Consider the following 17,894-nt stretch of genomic DNA (forward strand, 5'->3'; position numbering starts at 1 on the left):
CTGTTTGTAAACATCAATTGCCTTTTTGTTAAAATAATGTGTATATTTTTATGTTCACTTTTATACTTGTTGCACTGTGTCTTGAAATCATCCCTCTACCAGGAAAATCTTTTGTTGAAAGTTTTCATTTGTCAACACTTTGAAACACAGCTTCTTAAAACACAATGACTCTCAATTTACCAATATTACATTTTCTACATGGGCACAACTCAAAAATGGGTTGGTAGTAGGGGTATGCAGTTAATCACATTGAGATTCAGTCATTGTCCAGAGCCACTCATCTGGTTTGGAGTGCATTCAAAAATATATATTGTTTATGTTCCAGAAATTAATGTCGAAAGCCTATTTTATTTGTTTTATTTAAGTAAGACCAAATTAAATCAAATAACAAATTGTTCAATATGAGAGTGGTTTATGTTCTTGCCATATCTCTCAGCCCTAGCTGCTAGTGTGTTTACTTGGTAAAACATTTAGAGGTAAAACACATCTTTATCCCATTTACCTTTTGGTACTTTCAGACCCAAATAGCCACTATTTAAGTTAATTTAAGTTCTTTACTAAAATAGAAATAGTCATTAGTCCAAAAATGACTGTAGCGCCCAACTTAGTGACAGTTGGGTCTTTAACTTTTTCCTCCTTCCTGAACGAGTGCATCTCTGACTGAAAGGTGGCGCATTAAGCCCTCCGCTCTAACCTCCATCTCCGCGGTGCCGTGTGGAAAACAGCCTGGCGACCGGTAGCCTGACATTAGAGCAGCAGCCTGTAATCATGGGGCTGTAAAAACCCAAATCCAGCAGCCACAGACCGCGTGTCCCGTCACAGTGGTGCAACTCAGAACCACACAGCGCCCCTGTCCCAAAACTTTACAGGCGCAGTCATAACCAGACCCCCTGCAGAGATCACACCGCCGCAGTAAAGAGGCGACAAAGGAGAGACGTGATGTCAACCTTAGCGTCATGTCCACACTGTACAGTTATATCAGTTATGTCTAGTACATAATTGTTGTCAAAAGTATTGATACTCATATCAGAGTAAGTATCAACACTCTTCAGAGTGAAATAAAAAGGACAGATTTAAATCTTGGCAGAATAGTTTTATAATGGTTTTGATCCACATTTACATCAGATGCCATGTTTTTTGTGTCAGTGGAAGGAAATGGGGACATAACAAATTGACAAAAGAGAACATGATTTTTTTGCAAGCCACATTACTTTGAGAGGACCTTTCTAACATAAAATCTTCACCACTTGTGTTGCCCAACTCCAGAATCAAACCACCAATCACTTTTAAACAGAAATAATTGTCACGGAACAGGTTGTTGAGTTACATTACCAAAATGGTCACTATGCTCCTCTAACAGAACAGTTACAGCAGTCACAGACTGAGACAGTCTTTAAGCTGCTGAAGTTCTTATGAGTTTGAATGGTGGTTAATACATCTTAATGTGGATAATGAGATGGGATGAGACCCAAAAGTGCTGGATACAGGAGTCTGTCAAAGTGCATTAGTGAGTGATGTACTATACTCTAAATACTAGTGAATATTGTTTATATGTTGGCTCAGATTTTGATGGTAATGTTATTTTTGTGTTGTGTTTTACAGTCGGGACAATGACCTCTCCACAATAATCTCCAACCTACACCACACAAGGCAGCACGGCATGTCCGAGAGCCAGTCTGAGCGCAGCACCGCCGGGCAAACAGGTGGGACTAACTAGCCAGGATTGGGCACTAGACATGATATGTGTTTGTTACATATGGTTAGCTTATAAAATAATTGCCTACATCACTTTTCAAGGTTTTTAGGAAAATACTAAATAAACTATGTTAGTAAGATGACCTGAGCAGTTTGTGTTTTTTCCTGTAACAGCCAATCTGATTGGTTGAAAAGGGAGTCAATGACACCTACAGATGCAGTAGGTTCTGAAGACTAGAATGAGACAGAAAACTCAATTTGGCCAAAAAAAAATGACTTAGGCAGTTATGCTATGAGGCTGGTGATATTGGATATTAGGTTCTGCAATTACAGTATTTATCTGCTTCCAACTGCTATTAGCTGTGGAGTTGTATTTTGTCTCTTATGTCTGGTCTGTTGTTCTTTTTCAACCCCTCACCTTTTCTCTCTCCGTAACTCATGTAATTATTCCATTATCCATCTAATGCACTCTAATTTGTGTGATTGGGAGAATTTAACATAAGCTTATTAGTCATTCCTGATGGTGGCTCTCAACTTGATTACTTAATGTTCTTCCCACATTTCCTGCTGCACTCCAGGATTTTTGCTAAAGCCCCTGTTTTAAATTACCTCTGAATAAATAGCTTTGTTTGCCATTAATCCATTTGGTTGTGAGCAGAAGAAACTGGCGTGTGTGCTAAGCTAAGAGCCTTTCCCCTGGCTTACAGACACAACACAGACAGAGTTTAATCACAGCTATTTGTCAAGGAGCTCGTATGAGGATATTGTGCAGTGACCAGGATATATGGCTGTGGCTGGGACATTGGTAAGGCAATGCAGGGTGGGTACTTATGTGTTATTTGCATATTATTTAGGATACTCTTGTTAGTTCTGTCTGTGTGTTTAAATGGTTAGTCCATCGTCAGCAATATCCTTATACATGTCATATTACTGCACCATTTCAACTTAAGTTCAAAGGAAAAGGCAACTCAAACTAAGCAATTTATAATTTCAAATCATTTAACAGAATACTCTTTACCTTTTTGTGTATTAAATCTACATTTGGCGCTTGCCAGTTAGAGCTCACACAGACAAACTAGACAGCCAACCTCTCACTCTCATCCTTACTGACTGGGCAATATAGGGAATTGTTGTAAATTTTGACAACTTAAAGATCCAAATTCACCAGTTCTCAATGTATTTCTACTACTACCTGATTTTCCAACTCAATCTGGCATTACACTGACTTATTGTTGCCCCTTTTGCCCCAACATGACCCCTCCTTTTAGCCCATTAGCCAATGGCACAGCAAGTGGTATCGTGAATCCAGACCCAACACCTCAGCAGCCCCTCTCTCTGTGATCATCTCCACACAAGAGATTAATCATCCATACGGTCAGATTGGGTGGGGGGTGTAGGGTATTAGTAACAACTCCATAAGACCTGAAGTTTAGAAATAATCATAAATGATTAAATAATTAACTAATTATTACACATAGATACATTCTTGCAATTCTGTCTGTACACAAGGAAAAACTGTGAACATAGACCTATTGTCTTTTACATCTACCATTTTAATAAGTGACTGGGGCATCAGCATGTTGCCCCATTCTGAGGGTGGTGGGGCCCTAAAAGCTGTTAGTTTGGGCATTAGAGACAGATTTAACAGGTTGTATTAGCTGCTCGCCTGGTGTCTGTAAACAAGTCAATCCGATCAGCCCTAAGTCTGACTGCCAGTGAAATGCTCATATCCACAGACTCACCATTAAAAAAGGTAGAGCCCACGCCAAAGGAATAGAGAGCCCCAACAGGTGGGCGTCAGAGATATAAAGTTCGAGAGTAAGTGCACAGCGGATTTAAGGACTCTTATGTCTTCTTCTTCTACTCTGGACATACAATAGGTTAATGATTTACAGTAGAGTTCTGAAAGAGTGCACACCCGATTAAAAAACACACTGATGGGAGGAACATTTGGAGACAGACTCAGAAGACGAGAGATGAATGAGTGTGGTGCCGGGGGAGGCCCACGTCGCTGTGGCGGCCGCTCCTGTGTGTGTGTGTGTGTGTGTGTGCAGTATGCCTGTGTTTGTGTGCAGTTTGTGTGCGTTTATAGTTTGTGTGCGTTCAGGTTTGGGTGTGTATGGGTCAGGCAGAGGAAGCAACGCTGGGTTCTTACTGTGCCGGAGCGGGCCGTTAATTAAATCTGAGGGACAGACGGGAGGGCTGCCTCCCCCTTTCTTTGCTCTTTCTCTCTCTTCTCTTTCTTTCTCTCTCTCTCTCTCTCTCTCTCTCTCTTTCTCTCTCTCTCTTCCCAGTCGGCGGTGAGGTGTGTGAGTGTGGAGGGGGGCGGGCGCCTGGCTGCCTGTGGAGACTGTAAACTGTGGCTCTGCGGTCAGACCGGAGACTCAGGCAGATAAGGTGTTTTTGGACTGCTCGCTCTCGCTCTCCTGCTCAGACTCCCACAGGCAGTTACGGCTGTAGTGTGTGTGTGCGTATGTCTGCGTGCATGTGTGTGTGTGTGTGCTTAAGCATGTGTGTATGTGTTTGTGCACCTTTAAATGGCTGGCTCAGGCGGAGCTTGCGTGAGCCGGCCCAGCGTGTTCGTGCAAAGCACACATGATGATTACTTTTCACCAAGCACTTATTACACCATTAGCATAAAAGGCAAAGTCAAATGGTTAAGAATTATAATTGTACTGGTTGGCATGTATTAGAATATAGTATTGAATTTGTTGAGCTGGGGAAGGCCCTAGAAGAAGAGGAATCTTTGCCACTGGCCAGTGGGGATCCTGATAAACAATGAAACTTGTTTATTTCATCTCATTTAAAAATTTAAAGTTGCAGTATAAAACATACCAGACAATCCAACATTATATATTTATAAATGGTTCAGTGTAATCTCTCCTACTCATTATATCTTTATATAAACCATACATTCACTGTGAACAAAGGAGTGTGTTTTTATGAGAAAATTAATATTCAGCATTAGCTTGATTGTTCCCTAGCAACAGTAGCCAAAAGTGACCGGGGGTGGTTTAGCCCTGGGATTGCAATATAATTAACTACTATATATGAAAGCAATGAAAGAATAAATATAGTTCCACTATATTTAAAATATAACCTGACTCAAAGTTAGAGCTATGGCAATAACTTTTTCTAACCTCTGCAACAGTCGCTTTTCTGCCAGATTTGGTTGAAGAGTATTCAATAAACTTGACGAAAGGAAGTGGTTTTACATGAGCTATTGTTACTTGTCTGCATCTTTTTTCAAGTTGAATAGACAGAATATCTTCTGCTAATGATCAATGTCACACTTGATTGGTCCATGTGTGACACTGGTCTTGCAGCTTCTTTAAACTGTGCCTTTATTTTGACCTCTCCAGCTCAAACATGCTTGACCTAGAGGAGCACTGTTTGTAGATTTGCATGTGTTGACAGCAGTGTCCCCTCAGTGCATGCCTCCGTCCCCTCTACCCCCCTTCCCTCCTTGCCCTGTCCTGCCGTCGGCCGTAAGCCAATCAATGGCAGGGCTTTCAGGGCCGGCGGAGGCCCCGTCGCACGCGGAGGGATCAATAAGTTATTAGCACCATTCTGTCAGCTGTAATGTGGAGATTGATCGGGGGTCTGCGGCTAGAGGCCCACCCCTCCTCCCTCCACCCGCCCCACGACCAGCCTGATAAAGATGACAGATTAACGGAGTAAGAGAGGAATTAAGGAGTCTGGCTGTCTGAGCTGTCACCACGCTCCACGGGACGGAGCGCCGACAGGACGACAGCTAAAGTTTGAGGGAGGAGCGGAAATCACAGGCTGAAAGGAAAAATGACGGTCGGCTCCACTCTGTCAGATCAACCAAAGTGTTTTAAGTCCCTCTGGTTTTTCTAAGCACTGCCCTCATCCCCGTAGAAAAAGCAACATGTAGCAGGTTAGAGACAGAAGATCCAGTGTTGTATACTGACCCTCCAAGCACAACCAACTTTAGAGCCAACTGACTTATTCAGCAAATGGAGAGTCAACGCACCTCTACAACATAAGAAAAATATATTGTCGGGTGATGCTCTCTTGGAAGCATTATGTTTTTCTGCTTCATATAACATGTAACTGACCTCTAATTTAACATCTTTCAGAACATTGAAAATCCATCCCTTTTTTGCTGCCCCAACCACGTAGCCCTACTAAGAATGAGCCACCAGGGGAGAGCCTGAGGTAGCCGACCTGACTGCTAGCGCCGCTGGTAGGAGTAACAGGGTTAGCGGATTGAGCTGAGAGTCAGGCATTAAAAGGGAGCGCTGGTGCTCTAAGAAGCCCCATTTAATTGGCTTTAAAAGCTTTCCGCCCTCAAATCTCTGGCCCCGGGGCCCGGAGCAGGAGACGCAGTGTCTTGAGTGAGGTGGGCCTGAGAGACGACTCAAGTGTGTGCGTTTGATCATGAGAGGGCTGTGGGTGTGTGTGCGAGATGGAGTTTAACTAATGGGGGTGTCTTTGTTGTTGAGACTTGAAGTATTTTTTGAAAGGATCAGTGAAAGAAACGAACATTATTTGGAAACGAAGGAGTGAGATGGTAAAGGAGGTGAAAAAGGTGTGCATCCATTAACCTCATCCCATGTAGACCTACAGACCCCCCCTCTGTCACACATACACAGTCGCACACACACTCTTTGGACCAGTGGATCTCCTCGGGAACAGCATATACTTCAAACGGTGGATCATTAGTGAACCTCCCCTCTCCGTCCTCTGTTCCTCCATCTTGTCTTTCTCGTGTGCAGCTTTCATCAACACCACAGCTTCTGCAGTGGCTCCAACAAAGTCCTCAGAGCCCCCTTTAAGTGTTCCCCCTCAGTCCAACTGTCTTGTTACAGAAAATAAAGGACACTAGTGTGGTTGGGAATGATATAGAAAAGGTTAAGGGTCAAGGCGGCTATACATTTAAACAGCCACTTGCAAAGACTATCTGATCAAAGACAAGGATGTTTTTGGCAAAGCACAGGTAGTCCCCCATGTACAAATGTGCTGTTTCTTTCACGTGAAGGATCTGATCATTGAGATTGCAGGTGCTCTATTGACTATTTGTGTTGTGTGGAACAAGTAATTCTCTCACTCAGTCCAACCTTCCCTGTTATTGTTGTATATAATATTTGAAAGTGCAAATACAAAGAAAATTCCACCAAATGTCTTCACTTGTATCATTCTAAAAACTTTTTCAGTAACATTCCACTCATCACTTTTTAAATAAATTAAATGGAATGTTAGAGAATTCACATTTTAAATGAGAAAAAAAAACTTTTCCTGAACCCTTGCTAAGCTCTTGAGTGTATTTAAAAGACAACAGAAGAATGGCTATCTCTAAAGCAGAAACAGTAGCTGTGGCTGTTAGAGAAGGTGCATGAAATAGATACTATTAAAAGAGATAGAACAATGACAAACAGCCTCTTCCTTCCTGTGTGCTCTGCATCCCCTCTCTGGCTGATTAGGGCCCTATTGATTGGAGGTGTGTTTAGGGGGAGAGTGAGGAGGCAAAGAGGGGAAAGAGGGATGAGGGAAGACGAATGAAAGAGTGCTCTGATTGTACATAATGTGAAGGAGGGAGATGGGGATTCTGATGAGGAGGCTTTAAAGACCCTTGAAAGGAAAGAGAAGGAAGGAGACAAACTAGCCTGGGGAGTCTTACCTAATGATACCTAACACAATGATACCCAATGTATTGTTTTTATGAAAGTTTATGACATATTGGCCAACTGTCTTTTCGTCTTCACTTGCATTTTCAACAATAATGCATCCAGGTACCTAAATTGTACAATTTATTTATTACAACCATCACTTACAGCCAAATGCTCCCCTCAAGATAACTTCCTGTTTTTCTTTTATTATAAATGAAAAATGTTAGTTTTTTAGTATTGTTGCATTCAGCCCACACAGCAACTAGAACTCACCTAGAAATTAGTGTATTGCATCAAATAAATTTCCAATCTTTCTCCTAATATTTTGTCCATTCTCATCCTAAATAAAATGCTAAAAACACCATAATAACTTTTGCTATTGATCCTTTAGAAACCACAAAATATTAATACAATGAGATCAAACTTTGCTGTATCTTGCTACAGTTTAATGTGGGATCTTTGGGTTGCAATGACTTTAATGACTTTCCTCTTTTGGTGTTTTTTCAGACGACATTCTGGGCAAAAGACGAAGCTTCTCTCCAAACAGCAGCAGCGACTGTCCCTCAGAAAGCAAGAAGTCACGTAGTGTATCCCCAAAAGGTAAGACAACTGTGGTGCAGTGGGTTTGTGGTATGTAGCTTCTGCAAAAACCTTTTTTTAAAGATATATTTAGATACAGATGTTTGCATGCATTGTTGTAGTGAAAACAAGAATACATGCAAACGCAGAAAATGTAGCCTCTGGCATCCCATGCATCTAATGAGGGATAAATATTGACTTCATTGATATATGACACAAACAACCAATTCCATATTTATGCAAATCAAGTAAGAATTTTTCTAACATTGGGTCTGGTAGGAATAACTTTCCAGAGAGTTTTATACCATACCAGATAGGGTTTTGTACAAATATGATTCCAACAATATGTAGGAGGAACGTCTGTTGTAATGTAGCATATGCCTTGGCAAAGTCTGTGCCAATGACATGCTTCTAGATTTGCAACACATGTATTTTTGTTAATATATATAACATTTACAAGCAAACAGTAGTAGTGAGCAGACAGACCATGCTTGTAGTATAAAAACTTACTGTGATAAAAGTAAAAAAAAAATCTGTGAACTAAGGTAAAAAAAAAAAAAATATCCCGTGTTTTTCCATAAAACTGTTGTGTAAAATGTTCACCTCAGTATCTATCTGGATTAGGTACTTATTCACGTGTCTTGTCTGTCAGTTAGCTAGGCCACTCCCTGCCCATGTCACTTCCTGTAGCAATAAAGCAGGGAAAACCAAAAGTAGCTCACCACATCCACTTGGCCGGTTATTTCACATTGAAAAAACACACTGAATCTAACCTAAACTCTATTGATTACTACACACCAGTGATGCTCAAATAGAGGAAGAATAGATTGAAGCCGATTTGTTTGCTTGACCCTTGACCTTTAGTGGCCCTGCCTGGAGCTGTGTGTGTCTGTGTCAAGAGAAGCACTCACTCATGGTTTTTCACTCAACCCAAGCCGAGACCATCTCCTAAAAGATGTATGGCCCAAAGAGCAGTGTTACGATGAGGCAGGAGTGGTGGCCTCCTTTTAGGGCAAAGTGCAAGTTTTTTTTTACTATGTATGTGTGTGCAGTGTCTGACTCAAAGTTTTCTCTGCTTCTTCTTAGGGTCAGTATTGCATTTACCAGCTAAAAAGTGCATACAATCTAATTCAAACTCAGAAACTATTAGCTAAACATCATTGGAACATCATATTAAAATACCCAGTGGAGCAGGGGTCTTGAATATCTTTTAGGCCAAGGTCCCCAAAATGATAGTAAAAAACTGGGGATCCCAATCTTTCACCCAAAATGTCAAATTTTGTTTATTCTTTGGTTGAGTATTATAATTTATAGTTACAAATATAGAATAAAATTTGTGATTCTATAATGGAAAGCATGCATTGGATTTAGGTTAAATTAATAATGTATTAACAATGATATCAAATGAACTACAGTAGATTGTTTTGTTACCTTCACATTGTACCCCACAACCCCCCATTAAGTCACAAACCTTACACTGAAGACCCTATCACAAGAGTAGGAATCCTGAATAGTTTTTAGAAGTTTCTTTTCATTCATATGTCTGTTTGCATTTATCCAGACATGGGGCTGCTACAGACACTAACTTGAGACTTCTGGGTTAAAAAATTTTAATTCAACAATTTCTTGCTATGGTATATTCAAAGTCTTTGTGTTTGGTGAATGTCAGTTGGGGCTTTATTTGAACATGGGTGCTGCTGCTATGTTGAGTGTGCTTTCGTCCAGTGAAGTACCTTTAAGCCGTCAGAAAACACTGCTGATCCAGTGTGTTTAACCCTGATCTGCCTCCCCTCCCTTCACACCGCACCTGTGTGTCTCTGCTTGTCACATCTCCACATCCTCTTTTCCGTTTTGGCAACACGCTCTATCCCTTAATGACCAACGCAGGCGGAGGAATAAATTGCGAGTATAGTGGATGGCCTGAGCCTCAGAGACCGGCCTCCGCTGCGTAAATGATGTCTGTTTTTCTTCTTTTCGGTGCGAAGACGGCTCCCCTGCTGTGACTAAACGCTCAGTAAAGTTTGGGCAGGCACACACTACTTACACACAAATACAGATGAGCAGACATATAGGGATTCTGCATATGCGTGGATTACATAGAGGCGGATAACATATTGATCTGGGTTACCTTCAAGTCAATATAGGGGTGGGTGGACAATATTGACAAATAATAATATAAAATATAAACATCTCAATAGTTTTGCTAACTATCATATATCAGTATTAAGCTAACGATTAAAAAGCAGTTTTTATGACTGCTGAAGGATTTTGAGCTGAGAAAAAGTGTATGATCTGAAAATAGAGGTGCCCTGTCAGCCAAATATGAAAAGCTTGTTACATTACGCTCTATTGGAAAAATGCTTTATGTGCAGGAGCTATTTTTTGCTGCTGTACCAATGAATGGCCACTAATCCAACTCAAAACAAGTCAAAGCTAGAACTAACCTATCCAGTTATTTTAACAGATCCATGCTCCCTAACTAATGGCTTTGGGGCAGATGGAGATGCAGCACCCCCATTCTCTACCGCCCCATCCCGCCACTCGCTCGCTGGGGGCCGAGCTCAGTGTCAATAGGGAGTGAGAGAGTATAAGTAAAAATAACCCCAGCTTCCCAACGCTCCCGCCTTCTCTGTCTTTTCCCACTCCCAAACCTCCTCCTTATATCTCCCGCCACCCGCACCTCAGATCAGGTTACTGTTGACTGAGGGGGCAGAGGAGAAGAGCTGGGGGCATAGGGATTAACAACAGAGAGAAATCAATCAAACACACCATCATTTTTCCAAAGGCACTGAAGTTGCACTTTTCATACTGTTTAAGTAAAAGCACAACAACACAGACTTTATTTTGCTATTTATGTGTTACATTTAAGTGTTTTGATGCTATAATTTCAGTTGAATTCATCTTGAAACCTTTAATATATATATATATATATATATATATATATATATATATATATATATATATATATATATATATATATATATATATATATAACCTGCATTGCATATACTGTATTTTCATATCAGTGGTAGCTGCCCTTAATTTATTGTGACAACCAGTAAACAGAAATGTTTCTATTCTGTTTTTATGTTTCTCTTTGGGCATTTGTTCACATTTTTGTCTTTAGTTAATACTGGACATAGAGTTGGAAGAATCCTGTACTAACCCTCTCTTGCTAACCTCTCACCTACTGCCTGTGAGCGCGGGTGCTGCCGTGTCTGTCAGAGCAGAGCTGGGTTCAGGCTGGGGTCAGGCTCAGGGCATTAACTATGCATGGACATGTGTAGAGCTTCATCTGCAGAGGCTTCCACATCTGAAAACATGGACTCCTCAGTGAATGATACTTATAAGAGCCAGTCTGCTGTGATTAGAAATGTAGACGTGTATTGGTTTCCAAACTTTGAGTCAGGATCCTGTCCAGTCCAGTCCACTATGAAAAGTATTAATAGTTTAAAGCTATTTGATAACGCAAAAACAGAACTACGTTTGCGATGGCGCTCCCCCTGCCGCTGTCTTGTGAGAATACACTGTCAGGGAACAGCTCCAAGACAGTTTTTTTCTTTCCCCTTCTTTTTTCTTTTTTATTGAAATAAGGCTGTATAATCACATACAAAACACATAACATTGCCAAAGAAGAAAGAAGAAAGCCGAGGTTTCCTGGGAGGATTCTTTCTGGATTGGAGTCGGCCATGTTGCAAGGCTGGTTTTCCGCCTAGAGATAGCAAGGGGCAGCAATGGATGCTTCAAACACCATCACAAAGACTTACAAAGATATTTAGTAAGGTATTTTAGTGGTTTAGTTGCTACATAGCTAATTGGACCTGAGAAGGTCTATGGAGGAAAAGGAATGGGAAATGTGCTTCCGAAACCTAAGTGGTGTCTCGGTTGAGCTCCGTAAGGTCAACATCAAAAATCCCTTTGTTCTTGTCCTCTCACTCCTGTGTTTTGCTCTGTTCCAATTGTTCCTAAACCGTGGTACTCTGCAGGTCTAGTGAGGTCTACAGGTCTAGTGAGTCAATGTTGTCCTCTCTTCGATTAGTTCTGTTTTAGAGCTATGGGTGTAATAGTCCTTAGACCTTGTTAAGTCTTAAAATAGTCCTGTTAAATCTTGTGGCACTCAGAAACCAAATATTTTCTTAGGTGGTACTTGAAGAGATTTTTAATAGTGTTTGTCTTCTCTATCCTTCAGAGAACCCGCAGAGCCCGGTGGTGGAGGCAGGGCGCAGTGTGGGTCACATGAGTCCTGAAGACCACTACAGAAGGATGATGTCCAGTCTGAGTGAGCAGGGCAGCTATGAGGAGCAGCAGCAGAGACTGTACCAGTTGGCCAGCAGCATGGGCCTGCCTGGACACGGTCAGTACAAACAAGCTGCTGTCAATTGGGAAAGGCGGCTGATTTTATTTTATTTTTTTCGTCTACAAGAAATCTCTGTTAAGCTCAAATAATACAATTTAACTTCTGGCATTTAGCCTGGAATTTTCTGATCCCAGATTTGTGTCTAGATCTGGATCAACTTTGCTATTAACTGTTGTAGAATAATAATTGCAGTAGCCTATGAATTGTGAGACTCAGAATTAGGAGAAATTAATTTACCATCAGTGGGGACCTGGACCCTTGAACACTCAATATATTGTGGTAGTGTTGCCCTTTCAAGTCTGCCATGATAATTTTGTGGTCATTTTGTGATTTCTGAGTCCGCTCTTTTACAGTTGTTAAAAGCTCAAAATATGTCTCTTTTTTGAACAAGTTCGAGTCAACCATTCCTCTCTTGAAATTAGTTCATTTGTAATGAACTTTCTCATCTTAATCAGACTCACTGAAGAGCAGATTTTACATTCAGGTGGCTCTAATATGTTAGAGATTGAGTTGCATCAAATGCGGGGGCCCACAATTAAAAAGCATCAACTAGCTTTGAGATCAACTAGCCATGAGATTTTCCTATTGATTTTATGCTGAAGATTGTTTGCATTTTGTCTAATTTTATTAATTTACCCCTTTACAATCAACAGTTGACATTTGATTTCAATATCCAAACAGATTTTAAATGCTGACATAAAAATTACATCTACAATCATCTACATTTAGGGGTGTGACGATATCCAAGTATCACGATACAATATTGTCATGGTATAACTCTCATGGTACGATATTTATTGCAGTATCGTGGGAAAGCTCACAATATGGTGGGGAGGCTCACAGTTAGGGATGTAACAATATCCAAATCTCTCAATACGATATTTTCACCATATACATCTCATGGTATGGTATTTATTGCGCTATTTTGTGGAGGCTAACAAAACTGTTAATCTGCTACTTTTTTCTCTTAAAATGCCTTAACAAGTCTTAATCCAAAGAACTAAGACTTAAAAGTGCTTAGAACTGTTATTTCTTTACGTATTCTACACTGAAGTGGAACAAATGATCATGGTCAATGTAGTTCTCTCTGTCTTTTTTGTCTATTTGTCTCTTGTCTATTGCTGCACCATAACTCTAAATTTAAGCAAAGAGACTTGTAATTCGATATATTATGATGGTCTTCGATATTATTGTGAGAACTCTGACGATACGATATCACGATATTTCAGTTATTGTTACATCCCTACCTACATTATGCAGTTACGTAATTTGAAAATAGTAATTTGTGATTTTATTTCCTAATATCCTTTTAAGGTGCACCAGCAGCATTTATAACACCTCCTTCTTGTGAGTGAGCGCTCAGTGCTCTGGGTGCTGTGCTAAGGCGTGCCACGCTGCTGCCGGCTCTGCCCCAGCCACAGTCGTGCTGACATTTCTATTTGTAGAGCTTGCCCACCCAGCGCCAGTGTGTCACTCAGGGTGATTTCTGACCACGCGCCTCTGTGTTAACACCCACAATCCTTTGCATGCATCAACGCTAACCATTGATCGGGCTCTCGCTGGCCCAGTGCCAAGCCTAGAAATCTACTTGTCCTAGTTTAACTCAGTTTCTGGCAACACACACACACAAATACTGTTTTTTAAGAGAATAGAAGCTCCAGTTGGGAATCATGCCCTGTTTGAGTTTTATAAGTTAGTTTTATGTACGTTCACTGCGTTTTCCATTAAACTGTAACCTTTTCACATTTTTCTACAGAACATACATTAAGCCATTGCAGTGTTTACGAGCTCTTTTGCTGAAGCATAAATCCTTGCTGCGCCCGCCTGAATTGTACTTGGAGCTACTTTTATTTTTATTTGATTAGTAATGATTTTTAATTGCCGGCTGCAAATCTAGGGGGCGAAGCTTATAAACACGTTAATAGCCTTTTCCTTGTGTCTTGGAGGAGACGTGGTCGGGGCAGGGGGATTTTATGACCCAGGGTAAAGTCTGATGGCGGCTTCCTTTTCCCAGAAGCCTCGGCGCTTGGAGGCAGACGATGTGGCGCAACTCAGACACGCTGCTCACTTCCACATTCCTCAGTTTGACAGTTTCCACACTATTCTTCTATACTCTTCAAGTGCATTTAAAGATTGAAAGTGAACTCATGTGATTGTTTCATTTAAAGGAAAAGCATGATGTTTTACAAAATACTATGGAAAAACAACTTCAGCTTTGACTCACTTCAAAATTGAATTTGAATTGGACTAAAAATTTACCTTTTTGGTACACTGAGTACAGAGATTCATTTTGCTTTACATTAATTTTATTATACAGACAGTAGGAAGCATTAACTGGAGGAGATACATTCACATTTAGTTAACCGTTTAGTAACAATAACTTTAGTGAAAAAAAAAACCTAATAGGTGGACTACAACCAAACCCTTTGGCTATAAAGCATAATGTACTTTTGTCCTCATTCCTCATAAAATCAAGGCAGTGCCATATTATTATACTGTTAAATAATTTATTTTCCTGTTATCTGCACTAGGAAACAGATTTGAACTTGTCCCTTCTACTGACCCTGACCTGGACTCATCATTTCCAAACTATGTATTAGAGCCTGATCGATATATATCTGTTGGCCGATATAATTGGCCGATAGCCAATATGTTTGCTGATAGGGGCCGATATTTCATGTGGGCATGTTATACCTCATTATAAAGCTTAGACTCTCTACATTATGTTCATTTAATCCAATTTACAGACAGATAAATGTCCTAATATGTGGTTCCACATCAGTATTTATCTGCAGAGTCATTTGTCTGTGTGTGTGCCCTTGTTTACACCCGCAGACATAGATCCAAGTGCAACACTGAGATTATATTCTTTTTACGGGCAATCGGTTTGAGTCTGGATTAAAAGGACATTTGTTAGTGCAGACTTGTGATGTGAGGAGGACCCTGTGTGAGCGGTGAGTTTTGGAAATATGTCGTATGTATGTATGAAGCTAGTTTTGGTTAGCTGTGAATAGAGGTGTGAATTATGACATTTGTGCATATAATTAATTACAGCGGCACGCACGTATTTACGGCTAAAGGCTAATAGCGGTAGTTTCTTTACTAGCTAGTAGTGATGGGTCGGTCGCGAACAAAGCGGCTCTTAGAACCGGCTATTTGAAGCGAACGACGGGAGCCTACTCCTTATTGGGAGCCGTGTTTTCTCTTTCTCTTACTTTTTTCTCTTCACGCTGGGTGCAGATTCGTGGTAGTTTGACAGCGGCAGCGGCTCAAAACGAAACTTTCAGAAATATGAATGTGCATAGGATAGAAAAATGTGCATGTTTGGCTGTAGTTCAGCATAGAATAAATAAACCAGGACTAATCTTGGGCTCGAAAGATGGAGAGAGATAGTAACTGAGTCCTGACACTCAGTCCTGGTTCAGTTCTGGTTTAGTCTTGCTTTAGACTTGGTTCAGTTCTGGTTTAGTCCTGCTTTAGACCTGCTTTAGTCCTGGTTTAGCCCTGCTTGCAACAAAACAATCTGAAGAGCTGCTTGGGAGCCGAAAGAGCTGGTTGCTTTTAGTGAGCCGAACCAAAAGAGCCTGTTCTCTAAAAAGAACTGGAATACCCATCACTAGTGTCTAGAATGTGATGCAAAAATGCTATTAGGCCAACCTACTGTGTGTAAATATGACGTAAAGAGGCAGAATAACAATAAATGTTGCCTAAATAAACCCAATTTAAAATCTACTAGAGCCAAACCTAAGTTTTTTTAAACAATTCAAGATTTACAGTGAATTTTTACATCACTAAATATATTGGCGATTATATTGGCTATCGGCAGCTCCAACTCCCATTATATCGGTTTCATATCGGCCACAACAAAATCCATATCGGTCGGGCCCTACTATGTATACTAAGTTTAGGTTACAAATAAGCAGTGAAAGCCAAAGCTTCAGTTTGCAATTTGTCAGATTATTGGAGTTGTACTTTTGGAATATAACAAAAGCAGGTGGGGAAGACACAGTTTGTGACTGTTGATAGAAACAACAACGTTTTCAGGTATCTTTACTTTTACCATCTGTCAAAAAGACACGGAAATGAGTTACAGCAAAGTGTGAATAACTCCAATCAAAATACAAGTTTACGCTTCATTACCGTCTACATGGAAGTGTCTGCATCTCCTCTGTTTTCTCTATCAGATCTTTTAAGTGGATGGGCCTCACAGCTTTTGCCAGCACTGCTCACAGCCAAGTTTTGTGTTGTTAACGTTTAGTTCCACACCTGGCTACTTCCTCTGTCTGTCCCCTACACCATTTACAAAGAGAAAACTTCTTCTAACACTACCCCCACATCTATCTCTTCTCTAATTAACAGTTTGGAGCTTGTTAAGAAACTGAAACTCGCAACATACAAAACTGTTTGACATAGAGACAGCTGCTTATACCCATTGGGATATTGAAACCACTTTGTGAAGAGGGTCCTTGGCATTGACCTTGTGTAGCCCAGGCCCCTATGACCCCTTGCACCCTCAGTTGTCTCCTATACTCCACAAGTACTGCTTTTAAGTCTTCCTTCCTATTTTTTCTTGTACCCAGCACCACCTCCAGCTTTCCCTTTAGCCTTGGTCCCTGCAGAGCATCCTTTCATGTGTTTGAAGTGTGGGGCACAGAAAATGAAAGTGCGGAGGGGGTGTACCAGTGCGCAAGGTGTTTTTGGAGAGGCCCTCTCTGGACCTGATGGGCTGAGGAGGAGAGAGAGAGGAGGGCTTGGGGCGCAAATGGCTAGAAGGGCTTCCCCGTTCACCTCCTGATGATGAAAGGAGAGCCGAAAAGAGGCGGGGCATCCAGATGAAAAAGGGATGATGGGTGGGATTTTGTGTTTAGGCTAAAAAAGTTGTACTCAATTAGCAACTTACATTTGGAGGTGAAACTGGCTCAGCACCTGTTACATTGATAGGTAGATAATATTGATCTATCAAGAAAATCTCTCTTGGTAAATAGTCTGGTGGAGTGTTTTTTCTTAAATAGGTGTTAAATTGGAAAGAGTAAAACTTGGTGGCCTGGAGATTAACTGACTGTGGTCCAGGATGTACCTCATGCACAGAGGTTCCTATAAACCCTCTTAGGCCAAAGGATATTCATGTGTTCTTATCACTTTTATGTCTAATGTAATTCAAACTGATCATGAGTAGAATAGCAGACAATTCAGATTGAGACAGCAAAGACTATTTGTACATTGTAATGAGGATTATATAGCTATAATAAATGATTGATTATGTAGTTTTAGTCCTTACATTCAACATTAGCCCATTTTCTCTATTGTCCAAAGGTTATCAGTTATTTGTGCCATGAAAATTGATAAAATAAGAGCATGCAGTTAAAGTCTGTAGTAGTCAGCCAATCAGGCATCATTTAAGAGAAAAATTAAATATACTGAAAAAATGGAATGCTACAGTCATATTTGGGTTAAAACATACTACAGTTCCATATGTCCAATAACATGTAGTGTAAGTTTATATAACCACATGACTCTGGAAGTAATAGTAGTACAGTGTGTCTTCTTGATAACATATTTACTGCTGTATGGAATACCAGTTGGATGCCGTCTTTTGTGTACCTGCCAGTGCTCAAATCCTCCACACGTCT

At 40.7% G+C, this 17,894-nt stretch overlaps 1 protein-coding gene across 3 annotated transcripts in view; it reads left to right on the forward strand.

Moving 5' to 3' along the window:
• samd11 (sterile alpha motif domain containing 11) overlaps nt 1–17,894 on the forward strand; it is a 47,022-nt gene that overhangs the window by 16,776 nt on the left and 12,352 nt on the right. For all 3 annotated transcript variants that reach the window (XM_055165880.1, XM_055165881.1, XM_055165882.1), the window contains exons 4-6: nt 1,603–1,703; nt 7,836–7,928; nt 12,097–12,261. In XM_055165880.1, coding sequence (XP_055021855.1) covers nt 1,603–1,703; nt 7,836–7,928; nt 12,097–12,261 — 359 coding nt within the window. The remainder of the gene's footprint in view (nt 1–1,602; nt 1,704–7,835; nt 7,929–12,096; nt 12,262–17,894) is intronic.

The sequence above is a fragment of the Boleophthalmus pectinirostris genome, unplaced genomic scaffold (genome assembly GCF_026225935.1).
Source record: "Boleophthalmus pectinirostris isolate CB_2022bp ecotype Guang Dong unplaced genomic scaffold, ASM2622593v1 HiC_scaffold_8, whole genome shotgun sequence".
NCBI classification, from domain to species: domain Eukaryota; kingdom Metazoa; phylum Chordata; class Actinopteri; order Gobiiformes; family Gobiidae; genus Boleophthalmus; species Boleophthalmus pectinirostris.